Source organism: Eretmochelys imbricata, chromosome 1, assembly GCF_965152235.1.
Source record: "Eretmochelys imbricata isolate rEreImb1 chromosome 1, rEreImb1.hap1, whole genome shotgun sequence".
Taxonomy (NCBI): domain Eukaryota; kingdom Metazoa; phylum Chordata; order Testudines; family Cheloniidae; genus Eretmochelys; species Eretmochelys imbricata.
The window spans coordinates 64,361,497-64,380,292 of NC_135572.1; the positions used below are offsets into that span (position 1 = coordinate 64,361,497).

The 18,796-nt window shown below is 40.4% G+C and overlaps 1 protein-coding gene across 2 annotated transcripts in view; it reads left to right on the forward strand.

Annotated features, from left to right (window-relative positions):
- Nucleotides 1-18,796, forward strand: part of VWA8 (von Willebrand factor A domain containing 8) — a 289,992-nt gene that overhangs the window by 247,320 nt on the left and 23,876 nt on the right. For both annotated transcript variants that reach the window (XM_077811982.1, XM_077811992.1), the window contains exons 38-40: nt 3,871-3,979; nt 4,771-4,927; nt 15,072-15,180. In XM_077811982.1, coding sequence (XP_077668108.1) covers nt 3,871-3,979; nt 4,771-4,927; nt 15,072-15,180 — 375 coding nt within the window. The remainder of the gene's footprint in view (nt 1-3,870; nt 3,980-4,770; nt 4,928-15,071; nt 15,181-18,796) is intronic.

Below are 18,796 nucleotides of genomic sequence, written 5' to 3' on the forward strand. Positions count from 1 at the left end.
GTGGCAGGCCTTTAACTCCCTTAGAATTTGAGGGCCCTAGACAGCTTGTCCAGATCAACCTATTAACTTCATTGGAAATTGTGTCTTCATAGGGACTCAGGATCAGGCTCATATGCAGCATAGTAGAGGATGACAATTCTGCTGTTTGTAGGTAGGAAACCCTGAAGAAGTACCTGGCCAAAGAAAGGCAGATAAAATGGAAAAATAAATACATTTCTAGGGCATGAATCACTAACATGTAAACAAACCTAGACACACACAAAAGAAAGACATGCCATGGTCACTGCAGAGCTTGTGGTTGTGGTGGAAACCAGTCCTCAGAGAAGGAAATCTTAAAAGAAAAATTTCAAAATATTTTCCAGCTATTCTGCTGTCACCCTTACCTCATAGCTAGAGCTCAAAAGACTTTTGACTGAATTCATCTGTTGTTTTACTTAGCTGTGATATGCACAGCATACTATGCAAAATCTTAACAGTAATGAATAAAGTTTGTCATTTGCCTACAGTTATAAGCACATAATGAAATGGCACAAGTTTCACTTCAAGAAAAATTGAAATTTCACTATAGTAAAACCTGACTAAAACAATCAAATTATTTAACTAGTTTGATAAAGGCATGCAATGAATTCAAAAGAAATCTCATCAGAAGGGATAGTTAGCACTTCTACTGGCAAATTATCTATGTATGTGTAACATGCCTGACTAGATCCTTCCCCTACTTGCATCTTTCAATTTTCCTGACTCCAAATACATCTCCTGAGCCCTCAATTGACTGCTTAACTTTTAACCGTCAATTACCTCAAGATGACTCCCAACCTTTGGTTATATTTTTGTTGAGGGGTGATCTTAGCTCCAGCACACGCTCTGCTGCATTTCACCTAGCTCTCCTTAGAACTCTCACACAGTGGAGGATCCAGTTAATCAAAGGATGCACAAATTTGATCTCTCCCATTATAAAAAATCCAGCTTTGATCCCATCTCCCTTCTCTGCTTCATCTTCAAACTCACTGATCATGCAGTCTACCACCTTTGTCTTACATACACCTTTAATTTCATTCAAGATCCCATCCAATCTAGCTTCCACTCCTACAGTCAATTGAAATGGCTCTCACCAGTCTTTGAGGACCTCTACCTGCCATATTTCAGGACCTCTTCCTCCTCCTGCTTGACATATCAGCTGCCGTTGGTGTCATTGACTAATTCTTCTCAAAATTGTGACTTCCCTGACTCTGTTCTCTCCTGGTTCTCCTCCTACCTCTAAGATTGTTTCTTCAGAGTTTCATTGGCGAGGGGATACTCTTCCACTCTCCCACTTTCTGTGGAAGTCTCAAAGCTTTGTCATTGCTCACTTCCCCTTTCTTCCTCTCTGGATGGTGTCATTCACTATCATGGCTTTGACTATTACCTTTTGCTGATGACTCACAAATATACTCTGGACCTATCTTCTTCCAGCCAAACAAAATTCTCAGCCTATCTTTCTGACTTACCCTTATGAATGTCTAGCTGTTAGTTGACCCTTATCATGATCAAAACTGAGCTCTTCATCTTCCCCCATAACCTTCTCCTTCCTCCCTGTGTCTTAATATTCCAAGTCGTTCAAGTCCATAGTCATGTTTTCATCTTTGATTCAGCCCTGCCTTTTGATCCACATGTCCAGGTCACTGTAACAGTTAATACACATCACTGTTGTTGTATACCATACTAGCACTTTGAGTATTCCAAATATTCAAACAAAAACATCTGCTAATTAAATACAGAGAACTTAGTAAGGGCAAGTTGCTAAACTAAGACTAATTCTAGACTGCTCGCTTGCTCTTTCTCACACTTATTTTTTTTGTTTTGTCTGTTTTAATTTTTTAATAAAAAGTAAGATAATATTGAATATTTTGCTGTGGCTAAGAGCAGTAAGACAGATTGTTAATCAAAGTAAGAGCAATAGTGGCGCCAAATTCTTAGAAAAAGCTAATGTATCAATTAAATTGCTACCGAGTATAAGGGTACGTCTGCACTTGAAAAGTGGGTAGATGCAGCTTATGCTGGCAAAAAAGGGCTTTATAATTTTATGTTAATTTTAAAATTGCAAACACTAGCTAGTATACAATTCTGTCTCAAACTATAACTTTCCAATAGTAATATGTCAAAAATGGCTGTCTTTCAAAATAATCAGCACTTTGTGAACTTTGCTCAATGGAAAAATAAAGTACCAGCTGAATGTCACTAAGTACACCAAAATAAGCTGCATAAAGCTTCCCTTTGTAGGATTTTTGTTTATTTTTCAATAGAGAAAGGGTCCATGAGGGCCAAAGTGCAGCGAGTTTCCCATGTTTTTAGTTTCTTTTTGAAGAATAAATATTTTCATTACATCTTGTAAGGCCTTCATTCTTTTTTTTTTAAAATAAACTCAGCTATTTTGGTGTACCCATTGACTTTGGTATGTTTAAAATGCTAGTCAAGCAGTTACACTAAAAGGTACTGTTTACTTTTTCCTTAAAGGCACCCACTTAAAAAAAAATTATACAGCCCACTGAAATAAGGACAAAACACTGTGGTGTGCTTTTGAAAGTCTGTTTTTAGTATGCAAATTTTAAATTAATGATATTTATCAGATTAGATCTTTATTTACCTTTATTTTACATTGGTGACATGTTTCACAGAGGGTGTATTATACATTTATGAATTAATACAAATAATATGAGGATGAAAAAAGTTATTCTTTGAACTGTTGCCAATACACTGTTTTTAGAATGTGTTTTCAGATCATAGGAACATTTGGAATTCCTGTCAGTGTTGTGTTGAGTCTGCAGCACACAGTGAATTCAGGGATTAAATTATTCTGCAGCTCTGATGGAAACCCTGCTAATGCCAGAGAACTTGTTCCTTAATGGGCTGTAAAATTGTGTACTCTCAGAATGCATCAATTTTACATTAAAATAAATGTAAAGTAAGTATATGGGTGGGAAGAGTTCATTCATAGAAGCTAGATCAATTTTATTACCTACAGTTCTGTGTCATTATATTTCAAGTAACAGTAAATAGCTTTAATTTATACAAAATTATTACTATAAAGAAAATGTATACATTAGGAATTGAGTCACTAGATGACTCAGAGGAGTGGTAATGGAGAGTCATTCTTTTACCTAAATGTCTCCAATTTGATGCTGTCATTACCATCCGACAGCTGTTTGGTGTTTTTTGTGTCCATTGAGCTGGTGGGCAAAGTCCAGCCCCACAGTGGATAGGTGTGCATATCAGAAAACCACCATTACAGACATCACCTTTGTTGGCAGACAGGCGAAGGATTAAATGAGCGTGTAACTTGAACTAACCTTTTATTTAAGAACAGGGTTCAGGCATGTTAGTAGACAGATGCAGAAAATTTGCCTATTTGTGAGTGAAGAGAGGTCAGCCTTCAGGTCTTTGAAGCTGGCATCTTGAAACTGGTCACTGAGTTGTAGTTTTAACATATTAGCTGGTTGAGGTGACCCCTCAGCTTCGCATCAGCCAACCAACACATGTTAAAACTATTTCTTATCCTGTCTGTGTTCGGATTTTAAAAGTGTTAGTTATCACATTTTAAATAAACACCTTTTTTCCTAGTGTGGACAAGTCCCAAGACTGCTCTTTGGTTTGGTTGGTTTGCAGTATTCTAAGAGCCTGTGCAGCTCTGACCTTTCTCCTCCTGGCTATTTTTTTTTACATGTTTTGTATTTACTGGCCTATGAAATAATACATCTCTTGAGTTTACTCTGGGCCTATGGCTCCTAAGTAGGACACAATGTATTATCATCATGCCATCACGATGGTCATAGAATTCATGCTGGGTATAATAAGAAGAGATATTTTCAACTTACTTTCTTTTTAATTTCACAGATAACCATTGAGAGAGACAGTGGTTTGGATGTGAGCTCCCCTAAGCATGGAAAGATAGATCTAGACAACATGCCCCATGTTGGCGGAAACACCTGGGCTGGTGGAACAGGTTAGTATTCGTTGTGTTCTCGTGATTTGCGTGAGTCTTTGAAGGATGTCTCAGATATCTTTGGTGACAGTTCTAAATTTCAAAAGTATTTTATCATTAAATTCTTTTCCTGCTGTCAGTTTTTAATCCATACTGTGGAAGGTAAAAAGTTCTTCAGAATCATATAAACATAGATACCCAGGACCAGGCAAGTAGATATTAGAAATCTTTATTTCTTACACTTTGGTTAAGGTTGTTAATATCTGATTCCATCCATCCAAAGAGTTCAGTGTCTCCTAATTCTGAATGATATGACAGCAGTCACACTATACACAGTAGTGAAAACCATAGGCACACAAACAACAAATTCTGGAGTTACATTGGCACCTTAGAGACTAACCAAGGTGCCATTAGTAGTCCTTTTCTTTTTGCGAATACAGACTAACACGGCTGCTACTCTGAAACCTGGAGTTACATTGTTAATTTACAGGAAGCAAAGTTAATAGTTTTAAGGGCTAATAGCTTTGAGGATTTAAAGTAGGAGTTAAGTGGAGTGTAAGCTCTCTGCACAGGGGTGAATTTCATCTTTGAAGAATAAAGGGCCTTATTTTCATTGCAAAATAGTATAAAACTGGAGTCAGAACTCCGCTTTACCATGGTATTACTTCACTTTTGAAAGTACACAGTTATTTGCAAATGCAAATAACGTATTTTCTGTGGGACTTGGGGTGGGGTGATAGTGGAGGTTTTAAAAGAGGAAGATTTATGTGATAGTTATGACACATACTTGATTTTCATATCATCTGTTCTAGGTGGGAGAGACACAGCAGGGCTGGGCGGCAAAGGTGGGCCCTATAGACTGGATGCTGGCCACAAAGTTTACCAGATATCTCAAGCTGAGAAAGATGCTGTTCCTGAGGAGGTGAAGAGAGCTGCAAGGGAGATGGGTGAAAAGGCCTTTAAACAGAGGTTAGTATTCAAATTTTATTTCGGCCTCCATTCTGCCCACCACCCATCCACACCAAGAAGAATAGCTGTATGGAAGCATTATAACAAAGATAGCTGAAATTGTTCAGATGAAATTACAGCAATCACAGAAGAGCTCTTTGTAAGCTTGAAAGCTTGTCTCTCTCACCAATAGAAGTTGGTCCAATGACAGATATTACCTCACCCACCTTGACTCTCTAACATCCTGGGATCAACATGGCTACAACAACACTGCATACAGTAATCACAGCTGTTTACCAGTACACCTTCATACTGTTTCACAGTTTAAGACAGGAAGTGAAGAAAACTATATCTTATTGAAACCACACTATTAAAATGCTAGGGTGATTTGTGTGGGCAGTTTGTAATTACCTGAGTGAGAATTTGGCCAGGTCCTTGATGTAAATGCTCCTACTCTTACGAAAAATGTCATAACCATATACAAATTCACATTTAAATTATGAAGAATTCAGATTATATACAGATGGTAAAAATCCACCATTGTAAAGCTTCAGTATCCAACAAACAGTCCCTTTAAACTGCTTTGAAAATTATCCTTGAAAAGCAAAACAGCTTATTTTTAAAGGATCTAGGGCCAAGTCTTTGGCTCATATAAATTGTCATAACTCAGATGACTTTCTTAAGAGGACCAGAGTTCTTACCAGCATTAGCATGATGTGTAATGGCTTTTAGATGCATAGTGTGTCAGGTTCTAAGACCATGCATAGAAATTTAGCACGTTTCTGCTGACTCACCCCTAGTGTCAAACTGTGGTATGTTGCATAAAGATGCAGAGTTCTTCTGCTGACTCATATTGGCAGCCAGACCAAGTGGGTTCTATTATTTCCCGCCCAGGCTATAAGACAGTTTGAGAGTGTCACTAGGACAGAAGGAACTACTAGATGGAGAGTAAAATCCATCCTAGAAACCACTAAGTTCTGGAGAAGCTCCATCAGGAACTGACATTTGCTGTTATTTAAGCAGTGTGGGAATGCCACTTGCTTACACAGATATATAAACAATTTTTATTATTGTTTTCTTGGGGGTATTAAATATAGAATGTGCACTGCACTGTTGAATCATTAGATTTTTGTTTAATTAACAATTTAGCTCTTTAGCACTCAGCTCAAAACTTTATTTTCAGCAGTATTTTATTACCAAATTGCCTGTAGTGTTCTATGATCATCAAAGGGGTTAACATTGAATTCAAAGCAGTTAAGACAAAGAAAACAAACACTATATGAGAGCTGCACAGAAAATGATAATGGAAAACAAAAGGAATTGGAGAGAGTCCAGCGGAGGGCAACATAAATTATTAGGGGGCTGGGGCACATGACTTACAAGGAGAGGCTGAGGGAACTGGGCTTCTTTAGTCTGCAGAAGAGAAGAGTGAGGGGGGATTTGATAGCAGCCTTCAACTACCTGAAGATGGGGGTTCCAAAGAGGATGGAGCTAGGCTGTTCTCAGTGGTGGCACATGACAGAACAAGGAGCAATGGTCTCAAGTTGCAATGGGGGAGGTCTAGGTTGGTATTACGAAAAACTATTTCACTAGGAGGGTGTGAAGCACGGGAATGGGTTACCTAGGGAGGTGGTGGAATCTCCATACTTAGAGGTTTTTAAAGGCTGGCTTGACAAAGGTCTGGCTGGGATGATTTAGTTGGGATTGGTCTTGCTTTGAGCAGGGGGTTGGACTAGATGACCTCCTGAGGTCTTTTCCAACCCTAATCTTCTATGATTCTGTGAAACAAAATGGCTTTTTAGAAAAACTTACTTCAACTGGCAATATGTACACCCATCCCAGTTTTATTTCCTTTTTGTACAATATTTTATTCATTTATTTATAGAACCTGATGTTGGTAAATTACCTCACTGTTTATATATCTCTGTTCTTCAAAATGACTCAACTATTGCAGTTAGCTATGAAATATTTTGACATTTTTGTAGCTTTTTGTATTATACATACAGATGCATACACACACCCCTCTCTACCTCCCTCCAACATGCTTCTATGTTTTTTCCCTTCCCCCAGTTACCCCTTTTCAGAATATTATCCTTCTTACTGGGGAAGGCTAGCGCCTACATATAGATGACATGGGAATGTTGCAGCTGCGTGCTATAGAACCTGAATATCTGCACCATCAACAACTCATGGATTATTAAAGTCCCAGGACTTATACCAGTGGTGGGCAACCTACGGCCCATGGGCCGCACATGGCTCGTCAGGGTAATCCGCTGGTTGGCCGCGAAACAGTGTTTACATTGACCGTCCGCAGGCACGGCTGCCCGCAGTTCAAGTGGCTGTGGTTTGCAGTTCCCGGCCAATGGAAGCTGTGGGAAGCAGCAGCCAGCACATTTCTGTGGCCCTCACCGCTTCACACAGCTCCCATTGGCTGGGAACGGCAAACTGCAGCCACTGGGAGCTGCAGGTGACCGTGCCTGAGGACGGTCAATGTAAACAAACTGTTTTGTGTCCCACCAGTGGATTATCCTGACGGGCCGCAAGTTGCCCACCACTGACTTATACACACAGTACTGTATTTGGCCCACTCTGGGAGCTTGAAACCACATTGATTCTGTATAACACTGCAGCAGTCCTCCTTGGACTCTCCTCTGCCCTCCGAGATAGCTGGGCCTCTGTCCCTTCTGACTGACGCTGACGAGTTGGGCTGCTTACTTGAAATTTTGTCTGGAACTGGACCATGGTTCTTGGCCTAATTATCCTTCTCAAGCAGTTCAATCAGCTGTGACTTGGTTAGCTTTTCCAACACAACCTTTTCTTACTAAACGGCTGTATAATCTTCCTTATGGAGCTGATTAAACACCATTTTCCTTACTGTTTCCTTTGACTTACCGCGTTTTAGCTCTTACAGTAACTTGTTGCGAAATACTACTGTTGTATCCAGTACCTGACAGTCTGTCACCAGCTATCATGGATCTACATGGGGTTTGACATCCCAGCCTTCAGACAGTCCCTTTGGGTGTACTCCTATTATTGCCAGGCTTTCAGTTTGGCTTTTACAAGGATGATGCAGTCTCATGACTCCAAGACTGGGCCCTTTGGGTCACAACACCCTTGTTTATCATAGTGCACTCTCCAGTAAGTCCAAATGAATTCAGACTCCTGTTAGAGATTTTACCCCTGCAGGGAGCAATGCAGGGTAGCCTTTTCAGAATAAGCCAGCATTTATTAGTCAACTGAAATCAATCCTTTGAAAGTCCTTAGGTTTGCATGGAAATGCCAAGTTTAAGTCAGAGTCTGCATTGACTGAAGCAATTGCTCCAACTTTCCATGGTTTGCTGGAGTCCATTGTCTCTATCTGTGTGCAGCTTAAGCCCCGGTTTGTTCATACCTGATCCCTTTGGGTAGTCTACACTGGAATGTAAGCCTGGGCTCAGACTCCAGCCCAAGCAGGATAGATGGTGGTGACTCCTTGTTGCTGGCTCCAGTTGCCAGAGGCATGCAGACCCAAAACATGGCCCTGCATGATGTATTAGAGGCTGCAACAACTTCCTGTAAACTACCATGGGATGGGCAGTCAAGTTTTCTTACACTGCACCACAAACAAGGGCTAGAGTGGCTACAGCTCGGGAGGGTGCTAGGAAGCCTGGGATAGACTGGTTTGACTCGGGCCTGCGAAGTACAGTGTAAATGCATGAGTGCAGGTGAGAGACCGGAATCCAGAAATTCTAAATCAGCATAGACTCTCAGGCCTTGACTTACAAACACCAAGTCTGCATGCTTGAGCCCCACACACCCTGGGCTTACGTTGCAGTGTAGACATATGCTTTGTCTCCAGATGCAGCTATGCTGTGTTCACAAGTTAATGTCCAGTCCTTCGGTCTTCCATTGTCTCTCCATTTATCTGTACTGATTCCATTCAGTTCTTGATGGTGCATTTTGGTCCCACCCAGACAGGCTGACACCTATATGATTCCAACATCTCTCTTGTTCCTCTTGTCCCAGAGAAGAAATTAATCCCTTCACACTCAGTGGCTAGACATACAAAGTCAGTGGGTAAACTGAATAATGCTTCATAAAAATATTACAAAAATTCCTCCAAGATCCACATCTCTTCCCCCTTTAAGAACAAACTGAGCGGGATTACTCCCAGTGATTTAGAGACAGTCAAGCACCGTGGGACAACACACAAGCAATAATATTTGCATTCCCCTTAATATGAATTACTTCCATAATCATAGTTATGGAGGGTTATAGTCCATAACAACCTGGCATTAGAAGCTTTCATATGATTGAGCCAGGCAAGCGATCCATATACAATAAAGTGCCACCCTTACAGATCTTCTTCCATGCATACTCTTACGAGCCCACACAGTTGCAAGACATTACTTTTCAATAGTTGCATAATTCTTTTCCCTGGGGAGCAGTTTTGTGCTTAGCTGTGCAAGTGGATGTCTCTTCCTAAGCATTAGTCTGCATCAACACAGTGTCTGAGGTATCCGTGAAGACCATAAAGGGTTTGTGAAAATCTGGGTTTACCAGAACTGGATCTTTGCTTAGGGTTTCCTTCAGTTCACAGAAAGCTGGTTGACACTGTTCCATCCAAACTACTTTGTCTGACTTACCCTTTTATAATTCAATGATAGGAGCAGCTAGGGAGTTAAAGTAGGGGTACAAATCTCCTGTAAAACCCCACGATCAAATAAAGGAGTGGGCCTGTTTTTGTTTTTTTTATTTTGAGAGCGGGTCAGTCCTTAATGGCCTCCATCTTTGCAGGGTCTGGCTTCATGAGACCACTCCCCAGACTGTGTCCCTGATAAGTCGCTTCTACTACTCCGCTTTATACTTTTCTACCTTTACAGCCAGTCCTGCCTCCCTAAGGCAGTGGAGAAGCCTCCTAACCTGGGACATACATTCTTCCCAGATTCGGCTAAAAATACAAATGTTGTCAACATATGCCAAGCAAACTCCTCCATTTCCCTCAGTAATCTACAAGACATTGAAAGAAGGCTGGTACCCTCTCCAGGCCAATGTAAGACCACAAACCTCAAAAAGCCTTATCAGAATGGTCATGACTAAAGCTCCTAGGCACTACAATAATGCAAATAATAAATAATAATATTACTGTCAAGTTTACTGAGTGGTAATAGGAACTAGTAAGGAACCTGCTGCATAGTCCAAGAAAGGTTGGGGTCTAGACTAAGGAAAGAGTGAAGTGAATTGCAAGATTCACTGTTTATATGTAATTATCTGAAAGGACTACTTAAATATAGTGCAGCCTGTTTAGCAGTTCTGAGTGGGAGGCTAGGATTTAAAATTATCACTCCTGAAATTTCCTGGCTGAAATCTACTGGCTATGGAAAACACATCAAATCACTGACATTATCAGTTGAATAAAAGTGGTCTCTGTTTATTCTGCTACTCTCCACCCCAGTTTCAACTTCTAGAATCCCCTGAGAGTTCCACACACCTTACAAGAGATTTTTCAGAAAGCTGTTACAACCGGTCATATTATTTCCAGTTTTCATCGTAACTAAAATAACACATGGTGCATTTTTATGTGTAATGTTATCATACTATTCATCCATACCTGTAAGCACAATGTGTTTTTTGAGCTCTCAAAGATCAGACAACTTATGCAAAACCTCAGATATTGCATAGCTCTTTTGCTGAACTGTTTTTAATTCTAGACTAAGCACTGGTTTTCTTATTAATCTTGCAGTATAATTCCCCTCTGTAGGGAGAGGATAACTGGTACAGCCACTGTAACTGTAGACATCAAACTAATAGACTGCAGTCTGCTGATTGTATCATTTTTCATGCAGCATCCACCTTGACATTTGAGACAATCCTTTGTAAATATTTGGAGAGACATGTGAATGTTAATAGAGTAGTGTAATCAAGCTACTTCTGGCAGGTGGACTTTCATAGTGGATGGTCACTGTTGTGATAATTGGGCCTATAAATTTACTCTCATGAACTCAACTGTAAAAAGTATGTGAAAGTTCACAAGTTGTCACAATAACCTATAATAACTAGTGTTAATGGGGAAAAAATACAAAAAGGAGATAGAAAAGCTAAATTAGTTTAAACGAAAAGGCCTACTCATATTGTTCAAGGACTATTAAATTCATTTTTGGTAAAAACAGAATATGTGGAACTGGAAATTAATGAACCAGAATTGGTGTGTCTGATATTAGACTTAATTGATGGACAAAATAATGAGGGGATGGGCTATTCCACCCACCATTCCCTTTGTGGGTTCTTAAAGAAAGACTTTGGAGGGGTGGAATAGAGAAGAATCCAGATGGAGGCTACTAGAGTGAGCTTCTTCATCATGGCTGCCTCCCGCACCATGTCCTGAGACCCTAGACCAGCTTTGTCCTAATTCTGAGGTGTCTTGACCAAATTGAGGCAGAGAGAGGGATCCAGATGACATCACCACTCCTACCAGCTCCAGCTGAATCCCAAACCCACCTGAGATGAAACGGGATCTGTCGGACTTTAGCAGCAGCTGCAGCAACAAACAGCTCCAGCTCATCTCAACTAACTTCTTCTCTTTTCCTCAAAAGGACAGATTTACCGTCTTCGGTACCATCTTAGAGACTGTCAAATGGGGTTTTTTTTTCTTCTAAAACTCTCTCTAGCTAAAGGGAGACGGAACAGAATTTAACACTATTTAATGTTGGACAGTTATGTTCACACGTTGGCCCATTTATTCCATCTAAATTAATGCAATATTTTTGGCAGCCCAATGTGTGACTCTCTCAGAAGATGGCACTTCAGCAAACAAGCGATTATTTTCAAAGTTCATTTCAAACAAAACTTTGTTTTAAAATTTTTAATGTTTAATGTAAGATTTATATCCAGCTGAATCCCAGCTGTGTCCGAAACACCACCTGAGATAAAACGGTATTGGACTTTAAAACAGCAGTAACAACAGCTCTAGCTCATCTCAACTAACTTCTTCTCTTTCCCTCAGAAGAATAGTTTTTACCTTCCAAGAGACTCTGAAACAATGGGGATTTTCCTTCTAAAAACTCTCTTCAGCTAAAGGGAAAGGGAACAAGAATTGTGGTTAAAATGAAAGCCTTACTTAATTCTTTACATTTCAAAGGTTAAAAGGATTTTTAATGGTATGTTTGCCATTATACAAAGCAGGCTGAGGTCTCTGTATACCAAACTTCAGACCTTTAACACTGTTTAATGTTGGGCAGTGAATGATTATGTTAATACCTTTGGTTCATTTGTTGCATTTAAATAATACAACATCGCATAGACTACTATAGTAAAACATGATCTTTAGTTTAATATTTAGGAGATACATTTTCTCTGGGTTGCGAAGGTATTAAACTCAGATTCCAGGAGTCACCAAGGTAAATGCCAGTGCACAATGTTGTTTGCAGTAGCCGTGTTGTTCCCAGGATATGAGACACAAGATAACTCTGCTACACACTAAAAACCATGAACTCAGCAGAGACTGGTTTTATGGATCATCACAACACCACACATGCCCTTGACCCACTTGCTAACCAATAACTGCCAGCTTCATTTTAAGTGGTGTCTTTCAGCATGTGTGAACACCTTATGCTTTACAATCTGTCCCAACTTGTATTTAGCTTAGATGCAGAGCTGTCCTTACCCATGCGCAAAGTATGCAGATGTGTAGGGCACCAGGAAATTTGGGGCACCAAATTTCCTGGTGCCCTGCGCAGCTGCTTGCTGCTCCAGCCCCTGCCCCGCTTCTTCCCCATGGCCTCCACCCCAGCCTCGCCTCTTCCTACCCCCACTCCACCCCTTCCCCAAAGCTCTGCTCCGCCCCGCCCCTGAGGAGTGCAGCAGGGCTGGGCCTGCACTCACTGGCTTGGGGCTTGTGGGCCGGCTATGTAGGGCCCCACAATAGCTAGGGACGGCCTGCTTAGACACTCTGGTTACCTTCCCCACACCTAAACAAGAGCTCTGTGAAGTTGGTCCAATAAAAGATTTTACCTCACCTATTTTGTCTCAGTGCACAATATTGAGAATTTTCCTCTTCCTAGCTATGGTGCTGTAATAATCTTCTGTAACGACTGTCTCACAAAGTGTATAATTCAGTGTAGAAAAACATTAGATCATAGTAAAAAACAAAGTTGTAATCTTTGTTTCAACATTATTCATTAAAGAACTGATCCAACTCCCACTGAAGGCAATGGGAGTCCTTCTATTGCTTTCACTGCAAGTTGGATTAGGCCCTAATGCAGTAGTTCTCAAACTAGGGCCGCTGCTTGTTCAGGTAAAGCCGGTTTGTTTACCTGCTGCTTCCGCAGGTTTGGCCGATCGCGGCTCCCACTGGCCACAGTTTGCCGCCCCAAGCCAATGGGGGCTGCAGGAAGCAGCAGCCCTAGTTTGAGAACCACTGCCCTCATGCATCTGTAGAATTCATGTTACAATATAATATGCTTGAGGCAAGTATCTTGTAATAGCAAATTAAGTTGTACCTCACCTAGTCTACCTGCAGTTTTTGTACCACTTTAACTATATCTGATTAAAAACCAATATTGTTAAAGCAGTGCAGCCCCCTGGCGTGGATGCAATTGTACTGGTATAAAGGTGCTTCTACTGGAAATAAGCCATACAGATATAAACACCTTTGTACCAGTGTAACTGCATCCACAGTAGGGTGTTGCACTGCTTTCACTGTATGCTTAGAAACAGATAAAGCAGTAGAACATGTGTGTGTAGACCAGCCCTACAGGAAATGGTATAAAATATATATACCAGTATCAGCAGCTCAGAAATAATTCTCTATTTTAGACCTTCTAACAACACTAAGCTCTGTGTTCTGCCTTCTTTGTTTAGGAGCAATTCTTTTAAACATTTGTTCAAAACTTTCCATTTGTTCTGAGGTTTCTTTATTTTGTAAAGGGTGTTTAAAAGGTACTAACTAGTTTTAGATCTACCAGGACAGACTTGCAGAGCACTACTTAACCTTATCTTTGTGTTAAATGTTGGTTACCCAGAATGTTTAAAATGCATTACAAATGAGGTAAAAAATACACACCTTGACAACTCCCTTTATGTACATATAGCAACACCTGAGCAAGCAACTGTTGTGTAATTTTATCACAGTTGTTAAAGTATATGACTTGCAGCCTAATCACTAAAACAAAAGGATCTGAGACTGCTAAAGGATTAGTACCCTCCATACATATTAAATGTGATGTAGGCTTTGTGAACATCAGTTATTAACTGTCTCTTCAGAACTCAACAAAAGCAGCTGCTACTCCTCAAAGTCTGTCCATTGTTGTTTGAGTTTAGCTATTGTGACAAAGTTCCTCCTCTGCTTTGGTGGGTCCTGTGCTTTTTGGCGGATTTACTCACCTCAGAGGTTCACGGCAGCCTTCAGTTTGGCCACTTTTGCTAGAGGCTCAAACCTTCTGTTTACTCAGCTAACCTAATGACTGGCCAGCATGGGGGAAATGGAGAACAGTCTCCTCAGTCTCTGTTGTCCCACCTAGTGGGACAATCCTTTCCAAATTAGACCTTCCCTTCTGGTGTTGCTCACAGACCAGATCAACTCCTCCTGTGTCTAATGAGGAGTTGGGTGGGGATGGGGGGAACACCGGGTTCCAGCCCAGGGCCCTGTGGATAGCATCTGTCTATATCTCCTATATCAGCTGCATGACAGCTACAGCTACAACTCCTTGGGCTACTTCCCCATGGCCTCCCCCAGCACCTTCTTTATTCTCACGGCAGGATCTTCCTCCTGAAGCCTAATCATGCTTGTATTCCTCAGTCCTCCAGCAGCACACCTTCTCGCTCCTTGCACACCCTCCACTAACTGATGGGAGGTCCTTTTTAAACCAGGTGTCCTGATTAGTCTGCCTGCCATAATTGATTCTCGTATGTTCTTAATTGGCTCCAGGTGTCTTAATTGGCTTGCCTGTCTTAATTGGTTCTAACAGGTTCCTGATTGCTCTAGTGCAGCCCCTGCTCCGGTCACTCAGGGAACAGAAAACTGTTCATCCAGTGGCCAGTATATTTGCCTTCTACCAGACTTCCGCACCCCACTGGTCTGGGTCTGTCACACTATTATCAACAAATAAATTTACCCCTCCCTGTAGAAATGGATTAGATGCTTTTTCACGATTCCATTCTTAATTTTTTAGCCTCTTTCTTGCTTCAGATTAAAGGAGATCCAGATGAGTGAATATGATGCGTCTACTTATGAAAGGTTCTCTGGAGCTGTCCGAAGACAAGTTCAGTCTCTCCGAATCATCCTAGACAATCTGCAGGTAACACTTGATTCATTGCTAAAGGGAACTGTCAACTCACTAGATTAGGACCAAAATGTTACCAACTGTGCTTTAACATTATATCACTATTTGATGAATATTATCATTGGGAGTCGAGAGCAAATTCAGGTCCTACATACAATTAGGGCAAACACAGGAATATGTGACTATTTCAAAAACAGCATTAAAGTGGACCTGTGTTCTGGCCACCCAAGAATCAGGATTCCCACACAACTCACCACAGGGATGACTTTTTAGAAGCACAGTTAAACCGAGTGAGAGAGGAGATATTGGGAGATGAGAAGGATGTGTGTGACAATGCATGGATCCCATTCCGTGTCCCTGATTCTGTCCTGGAGCCCCCCTGTGGCTCAGAAGTGTGAATAAGGCAGATTTTCATAGGGGGCCCACGGCTCCTGCCTGGTCATAGCTTTTCAGGCATCCAACTATGTGTAGCAGAAAGCTTAAATTTATAAAGCTTAAATTTGACTCCGTTTAAAAGAAACATCGCATTGGCACATTTAAAAATAAAAATAGCTGCTCTCTTTATGTAGGACATAACCAACAAGAAAGTTTGTCCTTTATTGCCTTTGTTTGCTGTATTATCAGTTAATTAACCATAGAACTGTGCTAGCTTCCAGCAATGCTGGTACACAAACACTGTAAACAAAAACAAGAATATTCATTTCAAGATAAAAGTGAAGAAAGTTGGAAAAAGGAAAGAATTTTTACATTTTTAATGGGAGCAGGTGGTGATAGCACTAGAGATGAGAAAACATAGAACTAGTTAACTTATCAGGCAGACATTCCTTATTTCAGGAATATAAAGTCAGTGGTGCAATTAAAAGTGGTGTCACTTTTAGGTCAAATTTTACTATGTAATTATGGTTTTGAAAAATAAGCTCCTTAAAAATCCTCAATCACTTTCTAACTTTGGGAGGTATTATAAACTGCAATAACTAGACATACAAATTCATAACTTTTCAAATTAAGTTTGAAATAAAGACAAATTTAAACTTATTATGATTGCATAATGTGTGCACATTGTTTATATTATTCAGACCCTAATATTTGTTTACTTGTCTCTTGCTTTATCGTGAATCCTTTAAAGATGGGCCATCATTTTATTGACATAGAAACAGCTGAAAATCATTATGGAAAAATAGTTTTTTCCTTGAGAGTTTTCAGGCACAGTTTGCTCTTTCTATTTTAGCAGCATCACATGCATTTACAAAATATATTGAAAACATATTGGTGTGTTTTTGTTTTGCTTTTACTTTGTAGATAGAATAGGAACTGTATGCAATTCTACATAGAAGGGATAGTCATTGAATATTTTAAATAATTTAGCAGTGTTTTGGAGAAGAAACTAGTTCAAATTTTAGCAGGAAAAGAACAATGTCAACTCGTTTTTCCCTTAAGATGTTTACAACTCAAATACTTTTAATTAATGCATAATCAGAATAGCAAACATCTTCAAGAAGAAGCTATCATCACCTGAAACACATCTCTGAAAATGACTAAGAGAATAGGATTAGTGTGAACCATGCCGCTAGTCAAAACATTTTCTTTCCACACATCTTTTCCTTCAGTAGTGAATATCCTCAATGCTATAACTTTGTCAGTGTAAACAATAACTAAACTAATTAAGAATATGCTCAGTGAAGCTGAAACTTTATTGCCTTCTGCTGTTTTTCTCTTGCTGTCGACCAAGAGGAAGTAGATCACAAATACTTGAAAGAACAGCAGCCCTCAGAACTTGGTGTGTTAAAGACCCATCCATGCTCAAATGCTTGTAGTCAATGCTGTGAACAAAATGTTATCTCAGCCCATTTTATTGTTCCTGTCACGTGTGTGTCTCTCTGTGTGTGAGACAGGGCAAACTGGCCATCACTTGTGAAATTTTGATAGGGTATGTATATATCATCTGGAAGTTAAAACAGTCAGAAAAGAAACCAAGGCAGGATGACAGACTGCAAACTTATTGACCTAAGGCAACATCAGAGGAAGATGAGACTTCCACTTTGTAATGCTTTACGAATCAGAAAAGATGCCAAAATCATTTGCTTTGCAGATTTCCTCATATTCCTCTCTGCTCCTGAAGTGGAAGTAGATCTTGTAGAATGAGCTCTTGAATAAGAAGAATGAGTTCTGCCCAGTCTCATACAAGATTTACAACTGCTTCCCCAACCAGTATGAAGATGGTGGCTTTCACAGTTTTAAAACCTTTGTCCTTGCCCATCTGGGAAATAAGACACCTGTTTCATCAGTTGTTCCACTATGAAATTCAGTATCCAGTTGGCTATGTGGGCTTGAAGTGGAAGGTGAGGTTTTCTCACTGCCTGGAGAACCTAGAAGTATGGGTGTTAAGCTAAATCCCTTTTCCAGAGTGTAAACAGAAGACTTCTAACAAAGACATCTGGACACGTAAGGCTTTAAAGGTCAGACCTTTAATGAATCCATCAATTAAGACCCAAAAGTAGGTTTTTCTAGAACTGATTTCAAACTGAGGACATGTTCAGAACACCTACATTTGAACACATGCCAGCGGCAGTGAGCTGGGATGTAGAATTTTTTGTGGACTATAGTGGGTCATCAAATAGCTGTCCACAGTGTACAAAGTTCCAGAGATCTGTCCTCTCAAATTCCAGGCGTGCATCTTGAACTTCTCTGGGATTGGCAAAGCATGGTCCCTGCTTCAGAAGATTTCTGATGAGAGGTAATTTCAAAAGAAGACAAACTGACATTTCTAACAGTTGAAAGAACCAGGGTCTGTGAGGACAATGAGAGACCATTAAGAGGACACTTAAGCCCTGTTATCCTCATAATCATGTGACTCCAGGAGCACTAGCAAAGATCTATAATACCTACACCTTAATCCAGTCCCACTGATGTTTAATTTACAGGAAAGGAGTATAATGTCCAACTTCTCATAGGTTGGGAGACAGACACACACAAACCATCCCATTTCACTCCCAAATAATTCTCTCTTTCCATGAAAATCTCAGCTGTACTGCCAGGACCAGTGGGTTAAAGTGGAGATCCTGTGAATCCGATCATACATTAAGTGAAACATGAAACCCACACTCAGCAAATAAACTGTGCTATCTTCAAATGGACCCTCTGACATGCAAGTCATTGTGAAACTATCCTTTGAAAATGTTCTTAAATACATTATTTTTGTCTAAGCACCCAATTCTTCAGTCCTCAGAGCTTACTTCAGTGGGAGTATTACTAGCGTATGGACTGCAGGACTGAGCTGTAGAGAATGGTACATCAGTATTAACAGTCAATGCACAAACAACCATGGTTGCAAAAAGTGCATTGTCTGAGACTCATAGAATATCAGGGTTGGAAGGGATCTCAGGAGGTCATCTAGTCCAACCCCCTGCTCAAAGCAGGACCAATCCCCAATTAAATCATCCCAGCCAGGGTTTTGTCAAGCCTGACCTTAAAAACCAATAAGGAAGGAGATTCCACCACCTCCCTAGGTAATGCATTCCAGTGCTTCACCACCCTCCTAGTGAAAAAGTTTTTCCTAATATCCATAATGTAGGGATGCAGTTTACAGAGACTTCAGGAGGTCATCTAGTCCAATCCCCTGCTCAAAGCAGGA